Below are 21,992 nucleotides of genomic sequence, written 5' to 3'. Positions count from 1 at the left end.
CTGACGCACACCCCAGCCACAGCGCTGATGAGCTCATAGAGCAGTTGGGAGCTGCCACATTCCTCAGTGCGTTGGATTTAAGGTCTTGGGCCTGGCAGATTGCCTTGACTGATGGGGCAAAGGAGAGGTCTGCATTCTCAACAACAGAAGGGCACTACCAGTCCCAGGTGATGCCTTTTGGGTTGAAGAAGGCCCCTGCCACCTTCCAGAGGTTGGTCAATCAGGTGTTGGCTGGACTGAAGGATATCAGTGCTGTCTACCGGGATAACCTTGCAGTGCTCAGTTCCAGCTGGAAAGATTACTTACACCACCTCTGGGAAGTGTTGAAGGCTCTGCATAAGGCGGGCCTCACTATCAAGGCCAGTAAGTGCCAGATAGGACAGCGGTCTGTGGTGTACTTAGGGCACCAGGTAGTAAGCGGCCAGGTGGTGCACCTACAACCTAAGATTTACACCATCCTATATTGGGAGCCCCCCAAGATCCAGACAGAGGTGAGAGCCTTTTTAGGTCTCACTGGTTATTATAGATTTGTCAAGGCTATGGCACCATTGTTGCTCCCTTGACTGAGCTAACTTCCCGGAAGCAGCCAAGGAAAGTGATCTGGACTGATGCCTGTCAGACCGCTTTTGAAACCTTAAGGCAGCCATGTGCACAACACTTGTGTTCAAGCCACCCGACTTCTCCAAATAATTTGTAATGCAGACAGATGCTTCAGACCATGGTGTGGAAGCAGTGCTCTCACAACTGGACAAAGAGCGCCTAGGCCTGCAGTCTTTCTTAGTAGGAGACTACTCCCCAGGGAACAGAAGTGGAGTGCAATTGAGTGAGAAGCTTTGCTGTGGTCTGGGCACTGACGAAGTTAAGACCCTACTTGTTTTGGACTTGCTTCTGAGTTTAGACAGACCACATGCCCCTCAGATGATTAATGCAGAATAGGGGTGAGAACCCAAAACTGTTGAGGTGATCCATCTCCCTACAGGGAATGGATTTTACAGTGGAAAACCGCCCTGGCACAGAACACGCCAGCTCTGATGGTCTGTCCAGGTTCTTACACCTTAGTGAAGAGAACTCCCAGGCAAGTGGGTAGTTCTCCCTTTTTTCAGCTGGATAGGACATGTCTTAAACCTGGCATCTTTTGGAGAGTTTCCCTGTCTTTCTGCTGTCAAAACCTCCTGTTTTTGATGGAAGACTAAACTTCATTTTTGCTGGTTTAGTGTCTCAGTGCACTTTTTCAATGCTATTCAGTGCTAAAGTGCAAGTGTTCCTACTGTAAATTGTGTTATGATTGATTCTCCAAAATTGGCATATCTGATTTACTGGTAGGTCCCTAATAAAATGCAGTGTGCGTGCCCAGGGCCTGTAAATTAAATGATACTGGTGGGCCAGAAGCACTGATTGCACCACCCACACAAGCAGCCTTTCAAATGTGTCTCAGACCTGCCACTGCAGTGTCTGCCTGTGCAGTTTTAAACTGGCAAGTGCACCCGCTTGCCAGGCCTAACCCATCCCTTTTGTTACATATAAATCACCCCTAAGGTAGGCCCAAGGCAGCCGCATGGACAGGGTGCCGTGTATTCAAAAGCTAGGACATGTAGTGGTGTGTTTTTACATGTCCTGAAAGTGAAATACTGTGCATTCCGTTTTTCACTATTGAACATGATGTCAGCCTTGAAACATCTTTCAAGTGCTGATTCTCATAGGAAGATGATAGAAAGTTGGAACTTGGGATATCTGAACTCACAACCAAACAATACATATGTTAGTGAAGATGGTTTTTTAAATTGTGTGTTTGAAAATGCTTTTTTAAAAAGCGGGCATTTTCCTCCTTACCCATTCTGTGCTTGTCTATGGAATCCACGTCTGTGTAGATGACAGCTTTTTGTCTTGTTTTACACAGATAAATATTACTTATTTTTCTAAAACTGGTGTGATGTTCTTTTGTAGTGTTTTCACTATATTTCTGTGTGTTATGTGCAAATGCTTTACACATTGCCTCTGAGATAAGCCTGACTGCTCATGCCAAGCTACCAAGGGCATGAGCAGGGGTTACTTTCGAAGTATTCCCTTATCCTGACTAGATTGAAGGGTCCCTACTTGGGCCGGGTACAAGCCTGCCAACTAGAGACCCACATTTCTAACACTGAGTCTCCGAGTCGTGGAACGGCAGCCATGACATTTTTATCCCATTGTTGCCAGCTGATCAGCTTTGGTTCCACAGACCCCTCTTTGGATTCACAGACCCAAAGTGGACAATATGAGAAAAACCTCTGTCATTCAATCAGATTTGAATATTTTGGATCCATGGATGTCTGCTTTTTGTTTTTAGGTCTCTCCTGCAACAGAGCACAGCTGCATGCGCTCTTGCTTGCAAATGTTATTGTTTACATTAAAGGGCTTGGATCTCACCTATTGCTTACCATTCTTTGACTTCATTGCCACTCTTCTTTGCCGCCTCCTCCGTGGCTAACCTGTGCTAGGCATCAGATCCTTTTCTTTCTGTGGCGATTGGACCAAACACAGATTGCTTCCTCTTGAATAGTGTCCATCTGCTGATTGTGCTGTAATTGGAGTACACTCTTCAGAAAGCAGTCCTTGTGCTGCTTTTCATTCGTTTTCTTTTTAAACACATTTTTGGACATTGTTTACCTATGCCTGCATATTTTGTCTGACTATTACAACTAAAAAAATATATACATCCTAAATATGTTGGATTAAGCCATTATAATGTATAAATGCAACACTAAGAACACATTTACAGTACACATTCATGAAGCTTACCGCAGTTTGCCGCTCATCCATTCATCCACTTTATGTGTCAAACCTTTACGATGATTTTAAGTTCAGTTCCTTGTTTAAACTTTGTTCAACCAAAAAAGAACTACTCTACAGCACTCTAATCTATTTCACTCCACTCTATGCCACTCAACTCCATGCATATCTATGCCACTCCACTGTATGCTGCACTGCTCTATGCCACTTTACTCTACGCCCCTCTATTCTGCTTCCCTCCACTATGTGCCACTGTACTAAACACAATACTAGTCTCCGGCACAGTACGTCACTCTACTCTGCACCATTCTGTGACACTCTACACCATGCCGCTCTCCTCTACACCACTCTTTGCCAATCCACTGCCCTCCATGCCACTTAACTTCACTCCCCTGCATGCTTCTCTACACCACTAAACTCTATTCTACTGCACGCCGCTCTAAGCTTCTCCTCTTTGTCATGCCGCACCACTCTACCCAACTCTACTCTATGCCACTCAACTCTACACCACTCCAACCTATGCCACTCAACACCACTCTCCTCTACGCCACACAATTAACTTTAAGTCATGCTGAACAGCAGCCATGCTACTGCATAAAAGGGCTAAGAGACATTGGCAAAGTCAATAGCTCTTGCATAGGTGAGAACGTTTGGTTTTGCTAGTCATTGTTTTGACAATGAAAGCCGTCTTGGAGCTAGAAATTTGAAGCACATGTTATGCAGATGTCCCGGTTGGAGATTGGGCTTGCTGTCTTTGCTGCTTGCTATGATCAATGCCTTGGGCTGAACATGGCTTAACCAATTTCAGGCGTTGTTGTCAAGGAGATAGAAAATCTTCCCATTACTTGAACCGCCAGTTTTATGTGCTTCCATGCGTATTCTTGGGCTAAAGTCTTGTAACAATCATTGACGTCAATAAAATGCTTAATAAGTTGCTTTCTATTATTTAAATCTCACTCACATGTACAGCGAAAATGTTCCTGTCATTTTTATTTTTCATAGATTGTATGCAAGTACTTATTAGATTGCAGCTCTGCACTCAAGCTACACAATTAAATTAAAATAAAAACGGGGGGGCGGAGCTTGCCGGCGTCCATGAAAGACGTGTGAGCGCTGAGCTCCTCGCCTGAGCCCCTTTAATATTCGACAAAACTATCCTTTTGGCACCTGGCTGGCCCTGGAATTTGTGGGTATCGCTTCAACTGCCCCCGGTGCTAGTGGGAGCACCTTCCCCGGTCGAAATCGGTCATGGTTTCGCTCCGCTGGCTGGCATAGGTCGGAGTGGCGGACCAGGCCGCAATCCACCGACTATCCTGAGGGGCTGCCCCGCCTGCGTCACGCTACGTGCGGCGTGAGGTGCTGGTGTGGACTCGGTCTGCCGGATCGGCGACTATCCTGTGGTTTCTGCTGAGTGACTTTCGCCAGTGCTTTGGAGAGTGGACGTGGTCGCACTGCTAACGGAGGTGCGAAAACTGTGGCCCAACAGCTGTGGCTTGGAAGCGCGCCGGCGAGGCCCGGGACCTCTGCGGCGGGAGCTATATCCTCCCGAAGACATTTGGCGGAGGACATCTCCGGCTGGGACGCCTCGGGGGCAGACGGGGCACAGTGGCCGGGAAGTGTGCTGGAGTGTGTTGGTACTATTCCCTTGGCGTCAGTGTGATCCGCACAGCTGTGCGCACCTGGTGGCGGGCTTCGTTAACCACTGGGCCCGCCCGGAATTGGCTGCCTGCAGCCGCCATTTTGGCTTCATTTTCTACTACGCAACAACCTGCCCGACGGAGTTCGCTCCCCAGGCGCCCCCATTACGCCACGCCGGCACTGACTGGGCTGCCTTGCCTTCGACCCAGAAGCGACACTATGGGAAAAGGAGATAGGAACCAGCCGAAACTATCGTTCGACCAGCGGAAACCGAAGGGCGCTGAAGGGGCGCCTCCGGAGACCTCAAAGCAGCCTGCAACTCCTGATAGCTCACTGTGTGCGGACATCCGCGAAATGCTCTGCACTATGGAGAAGGGCTTACAAGATAGTATGGCAACGCTCTCTCCTTCAGGATGGACCGCATGTCTGAGAGGGTGGACAAACATGCTGAGCGGCTGGATATGGCGGAGCGACGGCTGACGGAGGCGGAGGAGGCCCAGACGGAATGGGATAAAGATCGAAAGCAGTTTAGCCGCCTGCTCCAAGTCATACAAGACAAGACGGAGGACCTAGAAGCATGTTCGCGGCGCTCCAACGTCCGCATCACGGGAGTGGCGGAGTCCACCAATACTGGCAAGATGGAGTTGTTTGTCGAGAAGTTACTCCGCACGCTGCTAGGGGAGGACGTCTTCTCCCCTATGTTTATCGTCGAAAGGGCCCATCGCACTCTGGGACCGAAGCCGCAACCTGGCCTTCCACCGCGGCCGATCATCGCAAAACTCCTACACTACAGGGACCGCGACTTGGCACTTCGGCTGGCAAGGGAGAAAGGAGAGCTACAATTTGAGGGCATGAACATCTCCCTTTACCCTGACTTCACGGCGAGAGTGCAGGAGGAAAGAAAGCGCTTTGCCCCATACAAAAAACAGATGAGAGACTTGGGGTTGGACTACGCCATGTTGTACCCGGCGAGACTCAGGATCAATAAGCAGGGGCACTCGTATTTTTTCACGGACCCGGGGGACCTGAAAAAGTCTCTCGAGGAATGGGCCAAGGAACAACGCAACAGCCCAAGGGGTCAACGTGAAGATGAGGAGGAAGCTGCCTCTATGGACGGCCAGGGGTGATCCGCCCTACGTCCCTATACTCGGCTTGCCTAGGTCTCCAGTGCATGTCGCGCTACAACGGCAGGTCCTATGAACCTACTTATTTGACTTTGTGGGGAGTGGTTCTTGCTGCTTGGGTCCTGCGGCAGAGATATGATTTTACTATGGTTGACTGCTTGACTCTCGTTTTTGGGGGGTGCTGCCCTATGTCTGGGGGCTTGCTATTTGTCACTCTGCATTTGCTGGGGCTGGGGGGAGGTGCCGAATGACACTTAGGGGTTGGGTGGGGGGCCACTGAAGTATCTGGTTCTTGCTTAATTGCATTGCTGTCTGGCTGGGAACCTCTGCCTCTACGCTTTCGGCTCCTGACTCTCTTGAGGGTCTTTGGGTTTGTAGTGTGTTGTGTGGGGGGGGTTCAGGGCGGGTAGAGACGTGCTCTGTCTGACCGGGTTGGGGTTGGTCGGCTGTGGGTGGGTAGACGTTGGTACTGTTCTTCTATTGCTGCGTATGTATTGTGGGAAGTTCGGGGACTGTTGGGGGGGGTCTGTTTAAGCCAACTACTGAGGTGTGTCCACTGTACCTTCTGCTCTACTCTGATCAGTTCTCTGTCTTACACTGGCGAATGTTGAATCACTAGGGTCGGAATGCGGCCCAGGCACTCTGAGATTACTATCATGGAATGTGAGAGGGCTCAATGACTTTCGCAAACTCAGGAAGGGTCTGGCCTACTTGCAGAGACATCAGATTGATATCGCCTTACTGCAGGAAACCCACCTGCCTTTGTTCAGTCCTATGTTACAGACGAGGGGTCTTGGGACTACACGTGTCGCTGCAGGGTTCACCACGCATGCGAGGGGGGTGATCACCTGGGCTAACCCTAAATCTCAGTTGGCGCTTCAGCAGGTAGCGGTAGATCCGGAGGGTCGGTATGCTATTGCTCGTTGTGTGGGGAAAGGACACGATCTTCTGCTTGTGAATGTGTATGGCCCCAACTATGATTCTCCTGTTTTCTTTGCCTCGCTGGCAGATAGCTGTAGGCTGTATGTGGGCTCTAGGATGATGTGGGGGGGGGGGACTTCAATTTAGTTTTGAACCCAGACTTAGACAGGTCGGCGGGTCCCCCCAGGTCCCCGGCTGCCTCGGCACTGCTCCTGTTGACGGAATTAGTGAAGCTTGACCTGCTGGATGTATAGCGCCATAGGCACTCAGGGCAGGGCGGGTTCACCCACTACTCAGCCTACCATAACCTCCATACGAGGATTGATTATTGGTTTGTTTCCCGGTCCTTGCTTGACTCGGTGAAGGGGTGCACTGTGTTACCTCGCACACTGTCTGATCATTCGCCTCTGCTTTTGCTCCTGGTTGCCCCGGCTTGGAGGATTCCCCCGTTTACCTGGAGATTCCCCCCATATTCCCTCCTAGATGACGCCTTCAGAGGGGAATTAGCTGAGGGCATAGAGGTGTTTTTCTCGACAAATGTGGGGTCGGTAGATAGTGTCCAGGTGCTCTGGGATGCATTTAAAGTATATATCAGAGGGATGTCGATGGCTAAACACTCGGGGGTGCTCAAGGCTATTAGGCAACGGCTGAAACTGCTTGAAACGCAGCTAGCTGATCTGGAACGGCAGGCCGGAGATACGGGTTCTGCTGAAGTCACGGACAAACTTAAACCCCTGTTGGAGGAATTCCATGAGGAAGCGGACAGGGAAATAAAACATATGGGTAAATACGCCACAGCGCGTGCGTATGGGGAACGAGACCGCCCCGGCTCTCTACTTGCCAAACTGATGCGCAACAGCAGACCGCCTTTAGTGATCGAGGAATTGGTGACGGCTACTGGTGGCGTGGTGACGGAGGAGAAGGATGTCCTGGCGGAATTCCATACTTATTATACGGCACTGTACTCGTCGAAATCTAGCAACCTTGAGGCGGAATTCGACGACTACTTGAGTTACATACAAATGCCCTTCTTGGCCGACTGGCAAAGAGAGTTCCTAATGGCTCCGATCCAGAAAGAGGAAATAACGGAGGCGCTTGAGGGCATGAGGTCGGGTAGCGCTCCTGGGTCGGATGGCCTCACGGTGGCTTTTTACAAGGCCTTTCAGGATAAACTGGTCCCGTACCTGATGCTCCTTTTTGACGATATCTGTCAGCAAGGCAGCATGACGAAATCTATGAGGGAGGCGCTGCTCATAACCATCCCGAAGCCGGGCAAACCCCCCAACGAATGTGGCTCTTACAGGCCGCTAATGTTGATCAACGTTGACGCGAAACTATATGCGAAGGTGCTGGCGACACGCTTGGCTCTGCTGGTCCCGGACTTGGTCGCCCCGGAGCAAATGGGTTTGTCCCGACGCGTAACCTAACTTATAACATCCGCACGGTGTTGGGCACTATTCAGCATGTCCGGCAGGAAAATAAGGCTGTGGCCATTTTCCTGGACATGGAGAACGCCTTTGACTCTGTCATGCTCAGAGTCCTTCGTAAGTATGGGCTCGGAGAAACATTTCTGCAGATGCTGGGGGCACTGTACTACAAACCCACTGCGCGTCTAAAGATAGGGAATTTGGTCACTGCCCCGATCGAGATCAGTAGGGGCACTCGGCAGGGCTGTCCCCTCTCCCCGCTGCTGTACGCCATGGTGGCGGAACCCCTGGCCTGCGCTATAAGAGAATACCACAGGTTCGAGGGCATCAACTTCCCATCGTACCAGATTGGTATCTCGACTTACGCGGATGACACTCTGCTGTATGTCCGGGACCCGGAAGTGAATCTCTCGGCGGTATTACGGGAAGTAGTGAGGTTCGGGGCCTTGTCGGGCCTTCGAGTCAATTGGAATAAATTGGTGGCACTACCTTTGACTCCGGTAACGCTCCCATTCGACTCGGAGTACCCATTGCAATGGACCACGGACTCCATACATTATTTAGGGATCCGCGTTCACACTGACCCTGAGGTCCTGATAAGGGAAAATTACGGGGTTGCCTATTCCAAACTGGTGGATGATGTGGAGGTGTGGTGCAGGCTCCCGTTGTCCCTTATGGGTAGGATAGCGCTCATGAAAATGGTGGTGCTCCCCAGATTCCTCTTTCTCTTCACAAATATACATGTGGTCCTCTCTAAGGCCTTTTTTCGGCAGCTTACCCAAACGCTAATCCGACTCACATGGGGGGGTAAACAGCCAAGGGTTCAATGGCAAACGCTCCTTCTTCCTTATGAGCAAGGTGGTCTGGGGGCTCCGGACCTGGAACGGTACTACAGGATAGCACAGGGGGCACATCTTCATACATGGATTCACGGGGATCCTGGCATCCCGCATGTGAAATTGGAACACCTCTTTGCGGAACCCATCCCTTTCCCGGCCACGATCTGCTATCCAGCCAATCGGAGGGTCGGTAACTTGGATTCGATTGCTGCCACAAGTCACGCTTGGCATGCAATGGTTCGCTCTCGCGAGAGTGCACTGTTGTACTCGCCCTTACTGCGAGTGGAGTGGGCAGCATGGTTAGCCCCGCTGAAGGAGAAAGGCGTCCTGAAAGCGTTGCGGGAGTTGGGCATCGACAAGATGGGAGATCTCTTCCTAAATGGCACTATGAAGACGTCGCAGCAGGCCCTCCAGTCCTGCCCTGGGGCGACGCTATTACATAGCTTCCAGTACCACAGGGTTCGTAGAGCGGCACTGGTTTCATTGGGCCCGGAGCTGGCGGAACCGCAGGAAATGCCTGAGCCCCCTCTTCCCGTAAGTTGATCACTGCCCTTAAGAAACTTGGTGATGGGCATCGGCGGTGCCCCCCCTCCAGGGCCCGTTTGGCCTGGCAGACTGACCTTCAATCCCCGATCACAGACAAGATGTGGCGTTATTGCTGCGCTAACACTCGGAAAATTTCACTCAACAGTAGGCACCGCCTAATTCACTTTAAGTACCTGCAGCGGGTATATTACACGCCGGATAGGCTACATAGGTATGGGCTGCGGGATTCAGCGGAGTGTGAGCGCTGCCATTTCCCTGTGGCTGATTTTCTCCATATGGCCTGGACTTGTCCTAGCATCCATAAGTTTTGGGGAGAGGTCTTCGCGGAACTTAGCTCTTTCCTGGGCGCAGAGGTTTTACCCTGCCCGGCGCTGGCATTGCTGGGTTTCTCTAAACCGCTGCCGGTGGCATTGAGGCGGCTTGCTGACGCAGCGTTGCTGGCGGCCAAGCGTTTGGTTGCGTTGTGCTGGATGAGGGGGCCAGTTCCTACTAAGAAGCGCTGGGAGGCCGATTTGCTTTACTGTTGTACGCAGTCGGAGGTGTACAGTGAACTGCTTCCCCCGAAAAGTCGCCCAAAGAACTTCTGGGGGTTATTTAAGGAATTCCAGAGCGCGTAAGGGGGCAGTGAGTCGGATTCTGAGGGGGAGGTGTTGGATGAGCTGCAGGAAGGTGGGGTATCGATGGTTGACTCTGATGAGAATGATGGTTGAATGTTCCCTTCCCGAAGGTGGGTGGGGGGATCCCGCCTACGTCTTGTCTGTGCAGTGTGCTGGGTGGATACTTATGACGGCTGTTCTGGGTGGTGGATCGCATAGTCCCTCTAGTACTTTGCTCCGTTCCATTGGGCCCTTGAGTCAGTAGCTATGGGTCCTGAATTCGACCGTAGACGTGGTAATGGGTGGGGGTGTGCGAGTGGTCACGGGTATAGGTAGTCTGGCTAGTTTGCAGGGTGGGGGTCTTGTTCTTGGGTGGGTTTTTAGTGGTTTACTACACCTTCTCATCTCCCCCTACCAGGGGGGCTTTATCCTCCGGTCATCAGGTGGTTGGCTTATTATGTATATACAGACTGTATTTCCTGTGCACACAGAACTGCGATATGGAGTGACATCACCAACGCTGCTGGTCAGATTTTGTTTTGTTATATTGTGGTCAGTCATCAATTGCTTTAATAACCCGTTATTGTCTCACATTTCTTCCTCTCCTACTGTTGCGCCAACAGGCCTTCGGGTGGTTGGCGTCGTGGCTATGTGTGTGACCTCTACTTAATGACCTGGGTGTGAACTACGGCTGCCACCGGCCTCCGGGTTGTAGGCGATGAAGGCTGTGTGCACAATTTGAAGGTGTAATAAAGTACAAATTTAATGTAAAAAAATTAAAATAAAAACAGTATATTACTACGGAGCACATTGATACACATTAAGACTAGACGGACAGAGCTAGTAAGGAGTAACACAATGGACTAATAGTAAGGTATCAAATCCTTTCTAGAGGAGACAATGTTGACATCTCTCTTGGACACTTAGGCAACAGCTGGCACCACTATTTTAGTAGAGGTAGCATAATGGACTGACATCAAGATACCTGGGTGCAGCAACTCATTTTGGGTAAGATTCCATTTATGTTTACATATGCCTTTCTCAAGTTTAAAACTAGTAATTTACCTTATTTCAGGTGCCTTTCGAAACGTTCAACATGAATGTTGGAAAATAGCCCTCTCTGCAGGCTCACCCCAATCGTTTTGCTTTCCTCCTACTATGGTTTGCTGACCTCGTTTTTGCTGTCCTTAGAACTCGAAGCACTTTACCACTGTTAACCAGTGCTAAAGTGCAGGTGCTCTCTCCCTAAACATGGTATCATTGCACATACTCAATTGGTATATTTAATTCCAGAGTAAAGTACACTCCAGGTGCCCAGGGCCTTTACATTAAATCCTACTAGTGGGCTTGAGCACTCATTGTGACACCAAGTTAAGTAGCCTTCTAACCATGGCACAAGGTTTGCCTTTGCAGCTGTGCTGATTTCACTGCCATTTTGACCTGGCAAGATAAACCTCTTGCCAAGCCTAAACCATCCTTTTTAATACATACAAGTCATCCCTATGGTAGACCATGGATAACCCAGAGGGCAGGGTGCAATGTATCTAAAAAGCAGGACATGTACTTTTATGTTTTACATCCCTGGTAGTGAGAAACTACAAAATTTGTTTTTCACTATTGCAAGGCATATCTCTCCAAAACGATAACATTGGGATTACTTAATTACATTTTATAAGTGTGATTTCCAAATTGGGAAGAGATGAGATCCCATGGCTGGTGTCTCTGGAATCACAATAAAGATCACAGTCTATGGTGAAGCCGGATTTTAAATAGGAATTCTAAAAATGCTACTTTTTAGGAAGTTGGCCTTTTCTTTCTTTGGTCATATTCTGCCTGCTGTCTGTCTCTGTTCAGCCTGGGTTGGATGACAGCAGGGCTTTGTGTATTCTCTCTGGACAGCCACACACAAAGGGAACTTAGGTGTGATCTGATGGGCGTTCCTTGGAGATGGGAATGAGGAGCTGGGCACAGCCTCACACTTACACTGAAATTGACTGTGGCCTATCCCCATACAAAGGCCTGCATGCCCCCCTGTAGTGAGTCTGGATCCAGGGCAGGAAGGGAGGACCTCTGTGCACTTCAAAGACCTTTCTCTGAAGTCTCTCCCTTTTCAAAGGCACAACTGGGTATAAGTGCTGGACCTCTGACACCATGACATCAGGATATTTCTGCACTTGTGAAGACTGTACTAGGAAGAAGAACTGTTGTGCTGCTAAAGGATTGCCACTCGGCTGGATTGCTGCTCTGCTGGACTTCTGCCTTGCTGTGCTGCCCTCCTGCCTACTAAGATCCTGTGTGGGTGAGAAGGACTGGACCTGCATCACTTGAACCCAAAGTGACTCCAAAGGTTTACTGGCTTGCCTCCTGATTTGAAGTCTCAAGGACATGAAAGACTTACAACTTACCTGCATGTGCACCTAGACTCTGCCACCTGTGAGTCTGATCTGCCAAGTGGTGCCACTCCTGTCCTGGGCCCTTAGAAGTGAGGCCTAAGGTGCTTCTTCAGACAACCCACACATCCACATGGGAACCGGCACACCTTCACACGTTGCGGGGTATCAGAACCGGCGAAACATCGTCTTTGCGTGGATCGAATCGGTGCATCATCGTCATTGCTTAGAGCAAACCTGGCATATTGCCTTCAGAACCGGTGCATCACCCTCGGTATAGAAGCATTCTCGGCTACAGGAGCTGAACCGACACATCACATTCAGGACTAGAGCATCGCCCTCAGAACCGATGAATTGCGAACTTTGTGTGAAAAGAACCAACACATCTGCTGTTGTAGGATTGTAACCAACACATTGCCTCGGCTGCACCCTTCATCTTCCGTGACGTTGACGAAACCAGGTTCAAGGTACTTTTTTTCTGCTGACCTAAGTGGGTCCCTGAATCTGGCCCACACTGCATCCCAGTCAGCCTGATCTTATGACTTTGCCCCGGTCCCGCACGACCAGATATCCCAAACAGATGCTTATTGATGCAAAGTGCTATTTTAGAACCAATTATTTAAAAATTCATGTCCTAAGTTCTACCTATTGGATTTTTGTAATTTTGGTCTTGTTTTATTTACTAAATTAAGCTCTTTCTTTTAAACTGGTGTGGAATCTTTGTGTGTGGTGTTTGTTACTGTTTTACTATTTAAAGTGTTGCACAAATACTTTGGTCTTAGAAAAGCGTAATCCAGCAGGAAAAAAAACGAACCCCTCCGGCACTCTAAGATGCGTTAATAATTATAAATCTTTCAACTAAATAATAGTTTCAATACGTTTTGTTTTGATCATATCCACACCTCACGATGAGCGGGTGATACCCTCTGGCACCCATAAATTAAAGAAATAAATTACAATTAGACCTACAATATTTACTAAGAGAGTGCAATCGTACACTATATTTGTGCACGCACAAATACTTTACACATTGCCTCAAAGTTAAGCCTGACTGCTCTATGCCAAGCTACCTGAGAGTGAGCAAAGGTTAATTTAGGGTTGTCTTACACTTACCCTGACTAGGACTGTGGTTACGGCCTTACTTGGGCTCATACCCTAGTCAACCAATAACCTAATTTCTAACATTGATAACTTTGAATACGCTAGTTTACACCTAGTTCGAATAAGCTGTCCATGAATGGCCAAAGGCTTTGATGTTTTTTCAGTCAATAGACATAGCTTGTAATGCATCATCTATCACTGCTTACTTTCAGCATTGCATCGGAGGAGGAGGGTACTTCCCTGAAGGTGCTCCCAGGCAGTGTGGAGACTTTGCCGCTTATGACTGGGACGGTTATGGAACTCGTTCAGGATGGAGTGCATCTAAACAAATCACAGAGGCCGCAGTGCTGATTTTGTACCGCTAATAATGATCTTCACAATGGAAAACAGGAACCTACATTATTGATTTTTACTTGATCCAAGAACCAAATATTGCTTACTCTTGCTTAACAATTTCCACCAATTTCCTTTGTAGTACGACTCTGAAAATTTGGGAAAAGCCCTGTTCGGTACAAAGGTACTTTTGATGTATACAATAACCTAGAGAAAATTGAACACTTGATTCATATACTATATTTCTCAAAATATAAAAATACAATTTTATTTTTTTTAATCATACAAAAATAAAAATATCAATTAAAATTGATGATGTTCATCTTATTGATTATCTCAATACATTTTACCCATGTTTACATTTAGTTGGCTTCATATGAATTGCTGGGACAGTATGAAAGTTTTAGTATTTTCAAATGTCACTTTAATTTTTCACTCAGTCAGGCAGAAAGAAAAAAACTGTTAAGTGGCCAGGTCAAAACATAATTAGCAAGCAAAGGCAATGGCAGTAGGTTTCGCCTTTATAATTAGAGTGCCGAGCCGAGCAGTTGGCTTTGACAATGTCTGTATGCACAACAATACTTACAAAAAGGAAAAGAAAAAACATGTCAAAATACTGACATAAAAGCAAACACATATCTTTTAAGATATCTCAAAAACGTTTCACTCAGGAAACTCTAATTGGAATAGAAAAAAAGAATGGGGGGGGGGGTCAGAACGCTAACGGAATCACTTTCAAAGGACTAAGGGGCATATTAGCAAGAACTTCGTTAAAATCATCACTGTTCTGGCGGCAGGAAACTGCCGCTAAAACAGCGATAATGGGCTTCCTAATATGCGTTATAGAATTCCAATAGAAGCCCAGGTTAGATGCGCAGGGCATCTAACCTGGGCTTCTATTGGAATTCTATAACGCATATTAGCAAGCCCATTATCGCAGTTTTAGCAGCAGTTTCCTGCCACCAGAACGGCGATAATTTTAACGAGGTTCTTGATAATATGCCCCTAATTTACTTGCCACTGGATTCAGCCATTTGCACAAGCCCAGGAAGCATATTTATTGGCCTCCAGGATACCAGCTGAGAGAGTGCAGAAGATGGCGCTTGCCCCAGAGCCATGAACACCTTTCTATGTCCAATTTTGTGCTTTACGGCAATATGTGGAATGCAGGAGATAAAATACAAACAACCCTTAAAATCTGCTTTTCAGACACAACCCAGCACAGTGAAGCAGCACAAGGGGGAGAGAGTCAGCAAACACACGCACTCCATGGAGGGTTGAATGAAAAAGTAAAATGCAGCTCCCTAAATGTGAGCATTGGAAGGATACAAGTCGGACAAAGGGATTGTAAGGGGGGGAATGCCTTGCGGGGGACACCTGAACAGGAAGGTGTTGAAAGTAAGAACTGCACATGAATACAGGTAGTAGTTCCAAGATGTAGTTTATTGGATGATTAGTTACAGAGGTGATGAGTAGGTAGTAGATAGGCCAGGAAGAAGGTTGGTATGAAGACCCCACCAGGAGCAGCTTCCTTCAGCTCAGCCAGGAGTCAACTGGCTCACATGAGTCACCCCACATTCTGTGACATCATTCAACATTCTAAATGTCTGTTGCCTTCCTCCTGAACAGGAAGGCAACCCTTTGAATAAGCAAGCAAGCAAACTGGAGTGACAATTGAGCCAACCAACTGTAAGCAGTGGGCGGGCTCTGAGCCCACTGTAAGTTTACAATAGATCTTTTTCCACCAAATAACTTGCGGTGTCTGGTGGGTTCTACCTGAAAACAAATAATTACCGAAATAGGTTTATTCAAACCAAAACCATGTTGAATCTGGTTTCCGTGCTGCAATTTTAAATAAGCATTTAGCAACCTATTTGGTCCACATTTTGAACCAGTCATGCAAAACTGCATATAAAGGAGCAACTCGCAAAACCTAGACTGGGAAAAACTAGTACTTTACAGCTTAGGATTCCGCATGTCTTTTGAGAGCAGTTACTACTCTAAAGAATTTCAGGAATACGCCACGAAATTTGCAATAACTGCATATTCATTAAGTATTCTAATATGCATCTATTTCCTGTTTCTACATACAAAAATGTATCGGGTGTACATTTCATCATGTGCAAATGCAGTACAAAAGTGAGCTTGTAGTTAAAAATATTTTATATTGTTTCTCTATGCTAGTGGGACTTACTATTTCCCCTCGTGTAACCATTTTGTGGATTCTCCTGAATGTTTAGGCTGCTCCATTTCCAATCCAACCCTGGAAAGGTCTTTTCCAGGAGCAAGTTTCTGAGTAGTTCCAGAATGGTAAATGTTAATTTTGGCAAATAATGACAAACGCATTAGTTGGTGCTTCTCAACATTTACAGCCAGGAAGGACCACAAACCCTCTATAGAGTTATGAATGGAGAATTTCCCCCATGATTGGTTGGTTATCTGTGTGCATCGGCCAAATTGATTGAATATGAAGCGATGAAAGTGGTTGTGAGAGGTGAATGTACTGGAAACGCATATGGGGTGGAAATTTGAAGGCTGACATTGAGGAAGGAGTGAAGAAAATTGTTGAATTAGAACTTGAAAGTGTAAGTATACAAGGACCGCATTGCAATGTGGTTGCCAGCAAGCATAGACGTGGTGAAACGCACATATGCCTTGACCAGTTCTTTTTTGTGTCTGTCAGGCAGAAACTACAAGGGGAGGATGACCGATCCGGTGGAATGTTAGATTGGGTATTCGAGAGGAACCTTCAGAATCAGCTCATTCTCTGTTACTCAAACACAAGAGCCTCCTAATGAACACCATTGACGATTATATTGAATTTGCAAAATATGTATCTATCTTGTGAGACTCCTAACTTAGCAGTACTTCATGCTTACATGGGTAGGGCATAACTAGGAGTGCCCAGCAACCAGCGCTAGAGCATAGAGTAACATTAAACAGCTGCTTAATCAAAGAGCGATTGCTTTACTATTTGGGGAAAAAGAACTCTCGGAAAGTTCCCATTATGAAAGGGTTCCTAGTTGAGGGTTAGCATCAGTATTGTTGAGAAGTGTGGCTCACAGGTTAGAAGCGGCAGACCCTGAAGCAGAGGTCGGCCCGGGACCAGGGTTCAATTTCCAACGCGGCATGGTCTTGGGTCAATGTCCGCGGACTCGATAATGCTCGCCTAGGTGCCTACGCTAACCATGGGTCCCACTCTGCAACTCTGGGCAATAGCTTGCTTAATCTCCACAACGGCCCTAGCAGCGCCGGGGATGCCTGGCTTCACCTTGGGGGTGCCCTCTCACAGGGAAAGCCAGGACGGGTTCCCCAGCGGTATACAGCGCCAGGACGCCACGTAACGAGGTAACAGTGCGCTTTACAAGTATACATACATTACATTACATTATTCAAGATTACTTGTTGATAAATGTTGATACATTTGAATGAATCTCTTGAAGTAAGCCAGGTATTATAGTCCTCAAACTGGAGAAAGAACAGGAGTATTTTCAATTCTGTTGACCACCGTCAATGATCGTAGACATGAAAACTCCAGTGGAGCTCCCGTGAGATAATAATTTAAAAAACACACCCAGTTAGGCCTTATCCCTACCAAAATTCATAACATATTTTAAATTTTTCATAATAATTTGCACAAATTACTTTACTACAGACCTGAAGCCTATGAAAAAACTGGGTGATAGTTGAAAAATTAATATTCAAGTGTGATCCCCACCAAAGTAGCGGTTTTCACTGCTCTAGTGGTTGAACTCCAGGCTAGTGTTGTCAGGCTGTTGATAAAATAGTGAAGAATAAAAGCTGCAGACATGACACATTCAATCTTAATGTAAACTGACAGTATATTGGGATATTTTGGACCTCATGGATGGATATGGAGCCCTATCTACTCTCTGCACTAATTGGTCAAATTTCCATATATTCCATGTGGGAACATTGGCACAAATGGATGTGTGTCATTTTCAAACCTGTAATTGCAATAGCAAATAGAAATCATTAAGATTTGCTAATTAGACTTCCGCATGATAGGGAGTCTTACACAACTTTCAATGTGGACATCTAGGGTCATATTATCAAGCCCCAGCGATAATTATTGCTGAGCGCGCTTAGCGCGCTTCAAATTATCGCCGGCTATCGCTGGAATATATCGCCAAGCGAGCGCTGTATTATCTTATCAACGCTTAGCACTATGGCGATAAATATTCCAGCGATAGCGGGGTTTTCCATGGAACATCACTGGTTTTCCAGCGATGTTTCATGGAAAACGGCGATAACTTGATGATAAGGCCCTGTGGCCTTAGCCCCACAATCCACCTCCCATGTTAGGTATGCCTTAGTCAGGAATTTAACAGACGTTAAATTCCTGCGTTAAGGCATAGTTCACGCGATTACAAATATCGCTACCCCTCATTGATAATATCGTCAAGCTGGGTTAGCGATATTTTCCCATGGAGTTTTGTCAGGCACGCCTCCTTTGCATCTCATTAACAATGCGATGCAAGGCATGCTGGCAGTGGGCGCTAAGGCAAGGAAACACGCGCTAGCGTGTCCTTGGTAATCAAGCGATAATATTATCGCCGTTTTTCACCCGAAAACGGACGCTAAAGCGGCGATAATGTTATCGCCAGCCCTTGATAATATGCCTCGTAATGTTTAGCATATGTGAATCAATCATTTCTGAAGGGTACTTCTGATGGTAGATTCCTCACCTTAGATTATTCCACAGACAGCGGACTGGATTCAAAGATTGTTTGTAGCAGTGCTGTCACTAGTTGTTGTGGTGCAGCTGACTCCATAACACCCTGAAAGTGGCACAGCAGAGCTGCATATAACTGCCTCCTTTGCATGCTGACATCAGTTCCTTTCTTTTCACGCCTTCCAATACACATTTGGAGTTCTATACCCAACTTTAATAGTTTTCCGACAACTCAAAAACTTTTCCACAGTTTCTACAGAATAATGTCCCCACCATAAATGACAGAATTCAAGTCGTAATGTGACTATAGAAAGTAGGTGTCAGTCAGAGACCTGTACAAGGTGCGCTTAAGGAGCCTGGGCTCCGGACACACATCCAAGTTGCATGATAAATGCACCTATAGGTACCAGAAGGTGATTCAAAACAAGGAGGCGAAATTGTAAGTGACTGAGCATAAGAAGAAGGTCTGGTCTGGTGTAGAGCTCTCAATAAATTGTTAGCACTGTCTCTGTCCTGATCATGGGACCATTCCCGAATTCATTCCGCTTCCCGCTCAAAGTCCTCCCTTAAGTCTAAGTCCAAACGGATGCATAAAACAGTGAAGAGGACTTTACCCAATCCTGCCACTCTGACTCCAAGGAGAAGGGAGAAGGGTGTCAAGGTGCTAGTCGCACATAATCAAGTTCACAAACCATGAATCTGATCCCTTAGTTAGTCCTAATGCATCTCAAGTTTCTCTCGCTGTTGTTTACACTGCAAAGAGGAGACAGTGTCTCTCCCGGGTGTCATTTGTCACCCCAGTCCCCATTACTGGGTCTAGTTCGACCTTGGAAAAGACTTCCACCCTGGCCTTGGTAGATGATCTAGTGCTGATACCCATGAACTGACATTGGTTTGATCACAATGAAGTTGTACTGTGTAAAGTGCGACCTGTTATCTTGCTGATATTGAGGATGATTTGGAGGGGGGTGGCTTACTCCCCCTCATTACACTGATGAAGTTTTATGCCTTGATTTACTAAATTTCAGTGGGCTCGATAACTCTACTGAAATAGACCTTGAGTCGCCACATTGGCCATTAATGGAAGAAGAAACCTAGCTTGTAATGGTGGTTCGTAGAGAATCCTCAGAAATCCTACCACATGGGTAAGCGAGAAATGAGCCCTTGCTCCCATTTAATGATGCCATCAAAGATAACTATCTACCTGGTCAGAACCCATGTTCTTGCCCGCTTGTGAACAGTGACATCATAAATGTCATAAACCAGAGCCCGTGACCTGGATTTTCTCACCCATCACCAATCACCCGACTCCAGAAAGCCATATTGTATAGGCTGCGACCAGCAAGGTGAACCATAGCTCACTTCTTATCAATCCTTCTGAGAATTCATAGGTTTTCACAATAAATGAGGCAAATGTATACGGGATTCCCTCACACAAGCTTCCATTCATTGGGGAAATTCTGGACATGGTGGAAGTAAGGCCTTTTCTCCTCAGAAGCGAGTCCAGAACATTTGGGCATGATCCCAATGTTTCTGGCTCGATCCTGGAACCAGGCGAGGGCAACTGTGAGATTTCTTGGGCCCTTAGCTTCATGCAAATACAAGTGGTCCCAGTATTGAGGACACCTTTCCAACACCATCCTGGTCTTAGAGCAAATGGCTCAAAATCTGCAGTGGGGGCTGACGGATTGCACTTGTCCTGCAGAAGGCCATCTCCTTCCCAACTCAGTGGTGACAAACACATCACTAATGGGTCAGGGGGTGGGGAGGTCACCTGTGGAAGGTAGAGATCAGAGACCTTGGCCTCACCTGTGGGAGGTAGAGATCAGAGACCTTGTCTCCAGTAGATGGGTGATTCCATGTCATCTGACTGGAGCAACAGGCCAATCATCTGTCTCTGAAAGCCTCCTTGCCATCCATTGAGGGGAGGCTGGTACAGGTTCTCATTTACAATACCACTCCTATGTGTGGTACTGAAACAAGCACCACTGGAGGCACCTGGAGACCCAGAGCATATTTCTGGTCTGTCAGATCAGAAATGGGTGGAAGTCTGGCTAGATCGGATTGCCACAGTCTAAAACACACAGGGTTAGCCAACTTCTGCTAGAACACTATTTAGAAGACACCATCTGGCTTTAATTGAACTAGGGACTCCTGAAAGTCTTCCTGCCACTACCTCTCCTGCCCAGAGTTGGGAAGAAGATCAAGAACAACCATGCCAAATTCATCTTGGGGCTCTGGATAGGGCCAATGTGGTACTTGGTACCGTGTGCATTTGTCCTCCGATCACGCTACCACTACAAAAGAACCTCCTGACCAGCAGAAGTGCAGAGTCCTCCTTCTGAACATGCATGTCTTATACTTCCATTCATGGAGAATGAGCGGCAGCAGTTGACTTATTTCGATTTTGGATGTAGGTGTCAGTCCTACAGACAGACTCCCCTCCACGAAATCCATCTAAGCTGAATGCTGGGACAGGTTTGTACCCTGGTGTAGTGACTGAAATACTGACCGAACCAAGCGGAGCTGTTGGCAGTCTTTTGTTTGTTTTATACTTACTCTGACAATGCCTTTCAGCTGGGGACCGCTCAATGTTACTGGATAGCTCGTTTGGTTCTTCTGCGTTTGCCTGACCAACTGTCCTTGTTCAAATCGGCAGCTGTGATGGGCTTTATTAAAGGTTTGATGCATGTATTTCCTCCCAAACCATTTGTGATGGCACACAATTTAATTTGGCCTTGACATTCCTCATGTGTAGGCTTTTATGAGCTTCTGAATAGCTGCTCACTGTGTCTCCTGACCTAGAAGACTGTTTTACTCATTGTGATTATATTAATTCATTGCATGAATGAACTGCAGGCGCTGTCAGTGCAAATGCTCTTCACCAAGTGCTTTCTGGACAACGTGGTGCCGAGGGCCCGGGTGGTCTTCTTACCAAAAGTCATGACTCCCTTCCCCATTGGACAATCCATCACTCTACCAGTGTCCACTCACCCATCAAAAGAGTTTTGATTGGAATCCAAAAGGGCTTTATGTTTTTACATGGATCTTATTAAGGAGAATCAAGTGGATGATCAGCTCTTTGTGGTGCTCTCGGGAGCAAAGAAAGGGAAGGTTGTGCTGAAGAGGGCCCTGGTGAGGCGGATAGTTGTCTGTACTGGGATATGCTACATACTGACAAAGAAGCAGCCACCGAAAGTTAAGGACCCATTTCACCAGTGCCAAATGCACTACCACTGAGTTTGCACAGGGGTGCATTTCCTTGCTATTTGCCATGTGGCAATGTGGGCATCATGCACACGTGCAGGAAGCACAGATGCCTTGACAGCCTGGTAAAGCAGGAAGGACATTTCAACCACTCTGTTCTGTACCCACTCCACAGACCCTCCACCTTGAGGAGGTACTGCTGGGTATCTATTCTGAGATGGGGAATCTTCGATTAGAAGCATCCATCAGAAGAACAAGTTACTTACTTTGGGTACTGCACTTTATGGTAAATACTCTATCTGTAGGTTCCTCATTGGCCTCTAACTTCCCCGTTCTGTGATGTCGTTCTTTGTCACATCGAAAAACGTGCTAATTTAGTGATTAGAAGTTACCAACGACTGTTCA

General features: G+C 47.2%; 1 protein-coding gene across 1 annotated transcript in view; it reads left to right on the top strand.

The window, feature by feature from the left end:
- Nucleotides 1-13,987, top strand: part of LOC147673689 (intelectin-1-like) — a 197,341-nt gene extending 183,354 nt beyond the window's left edge. Inside the window, exon 7 of the mRNA XM_086946404.1 lies at nucleotides 13,564-13,987. Within this exon, the coding sequence (XP_086802530.1) occupies nucleotides 13,564-13,716 (153 nt within the window). The 3' untranslated portion in view covers nucleotides 13,717-13,987. The remainder of the gene's footprint in view (nucleotides 1-13,563) is intronic.
- The last annotated feature ends 8,005 nt before the right edge of the window (nucleotides 13,988-21,992 follow it).

This window comes from Lissotriton vulgaris, chromosome 12 (assembly GCF_964263255.1).
Source record: "Lissotriton vulgaris chromosome 12, aLisVul1.2, whole genome shotgun sequence".
In the NCBI taxonomy this organism is placed as follows: Eukaryota; Metazoa; Chordata; class Amphibia; order Caudata; family Salamandridae; genus Lissotriton; species Lissotriton vulgaris.
The sequence above is the reverse complement of the archived record's forward strand: the minus strand, read 5'-3'. Positions and strand labels throughout refer to the sequence as shown.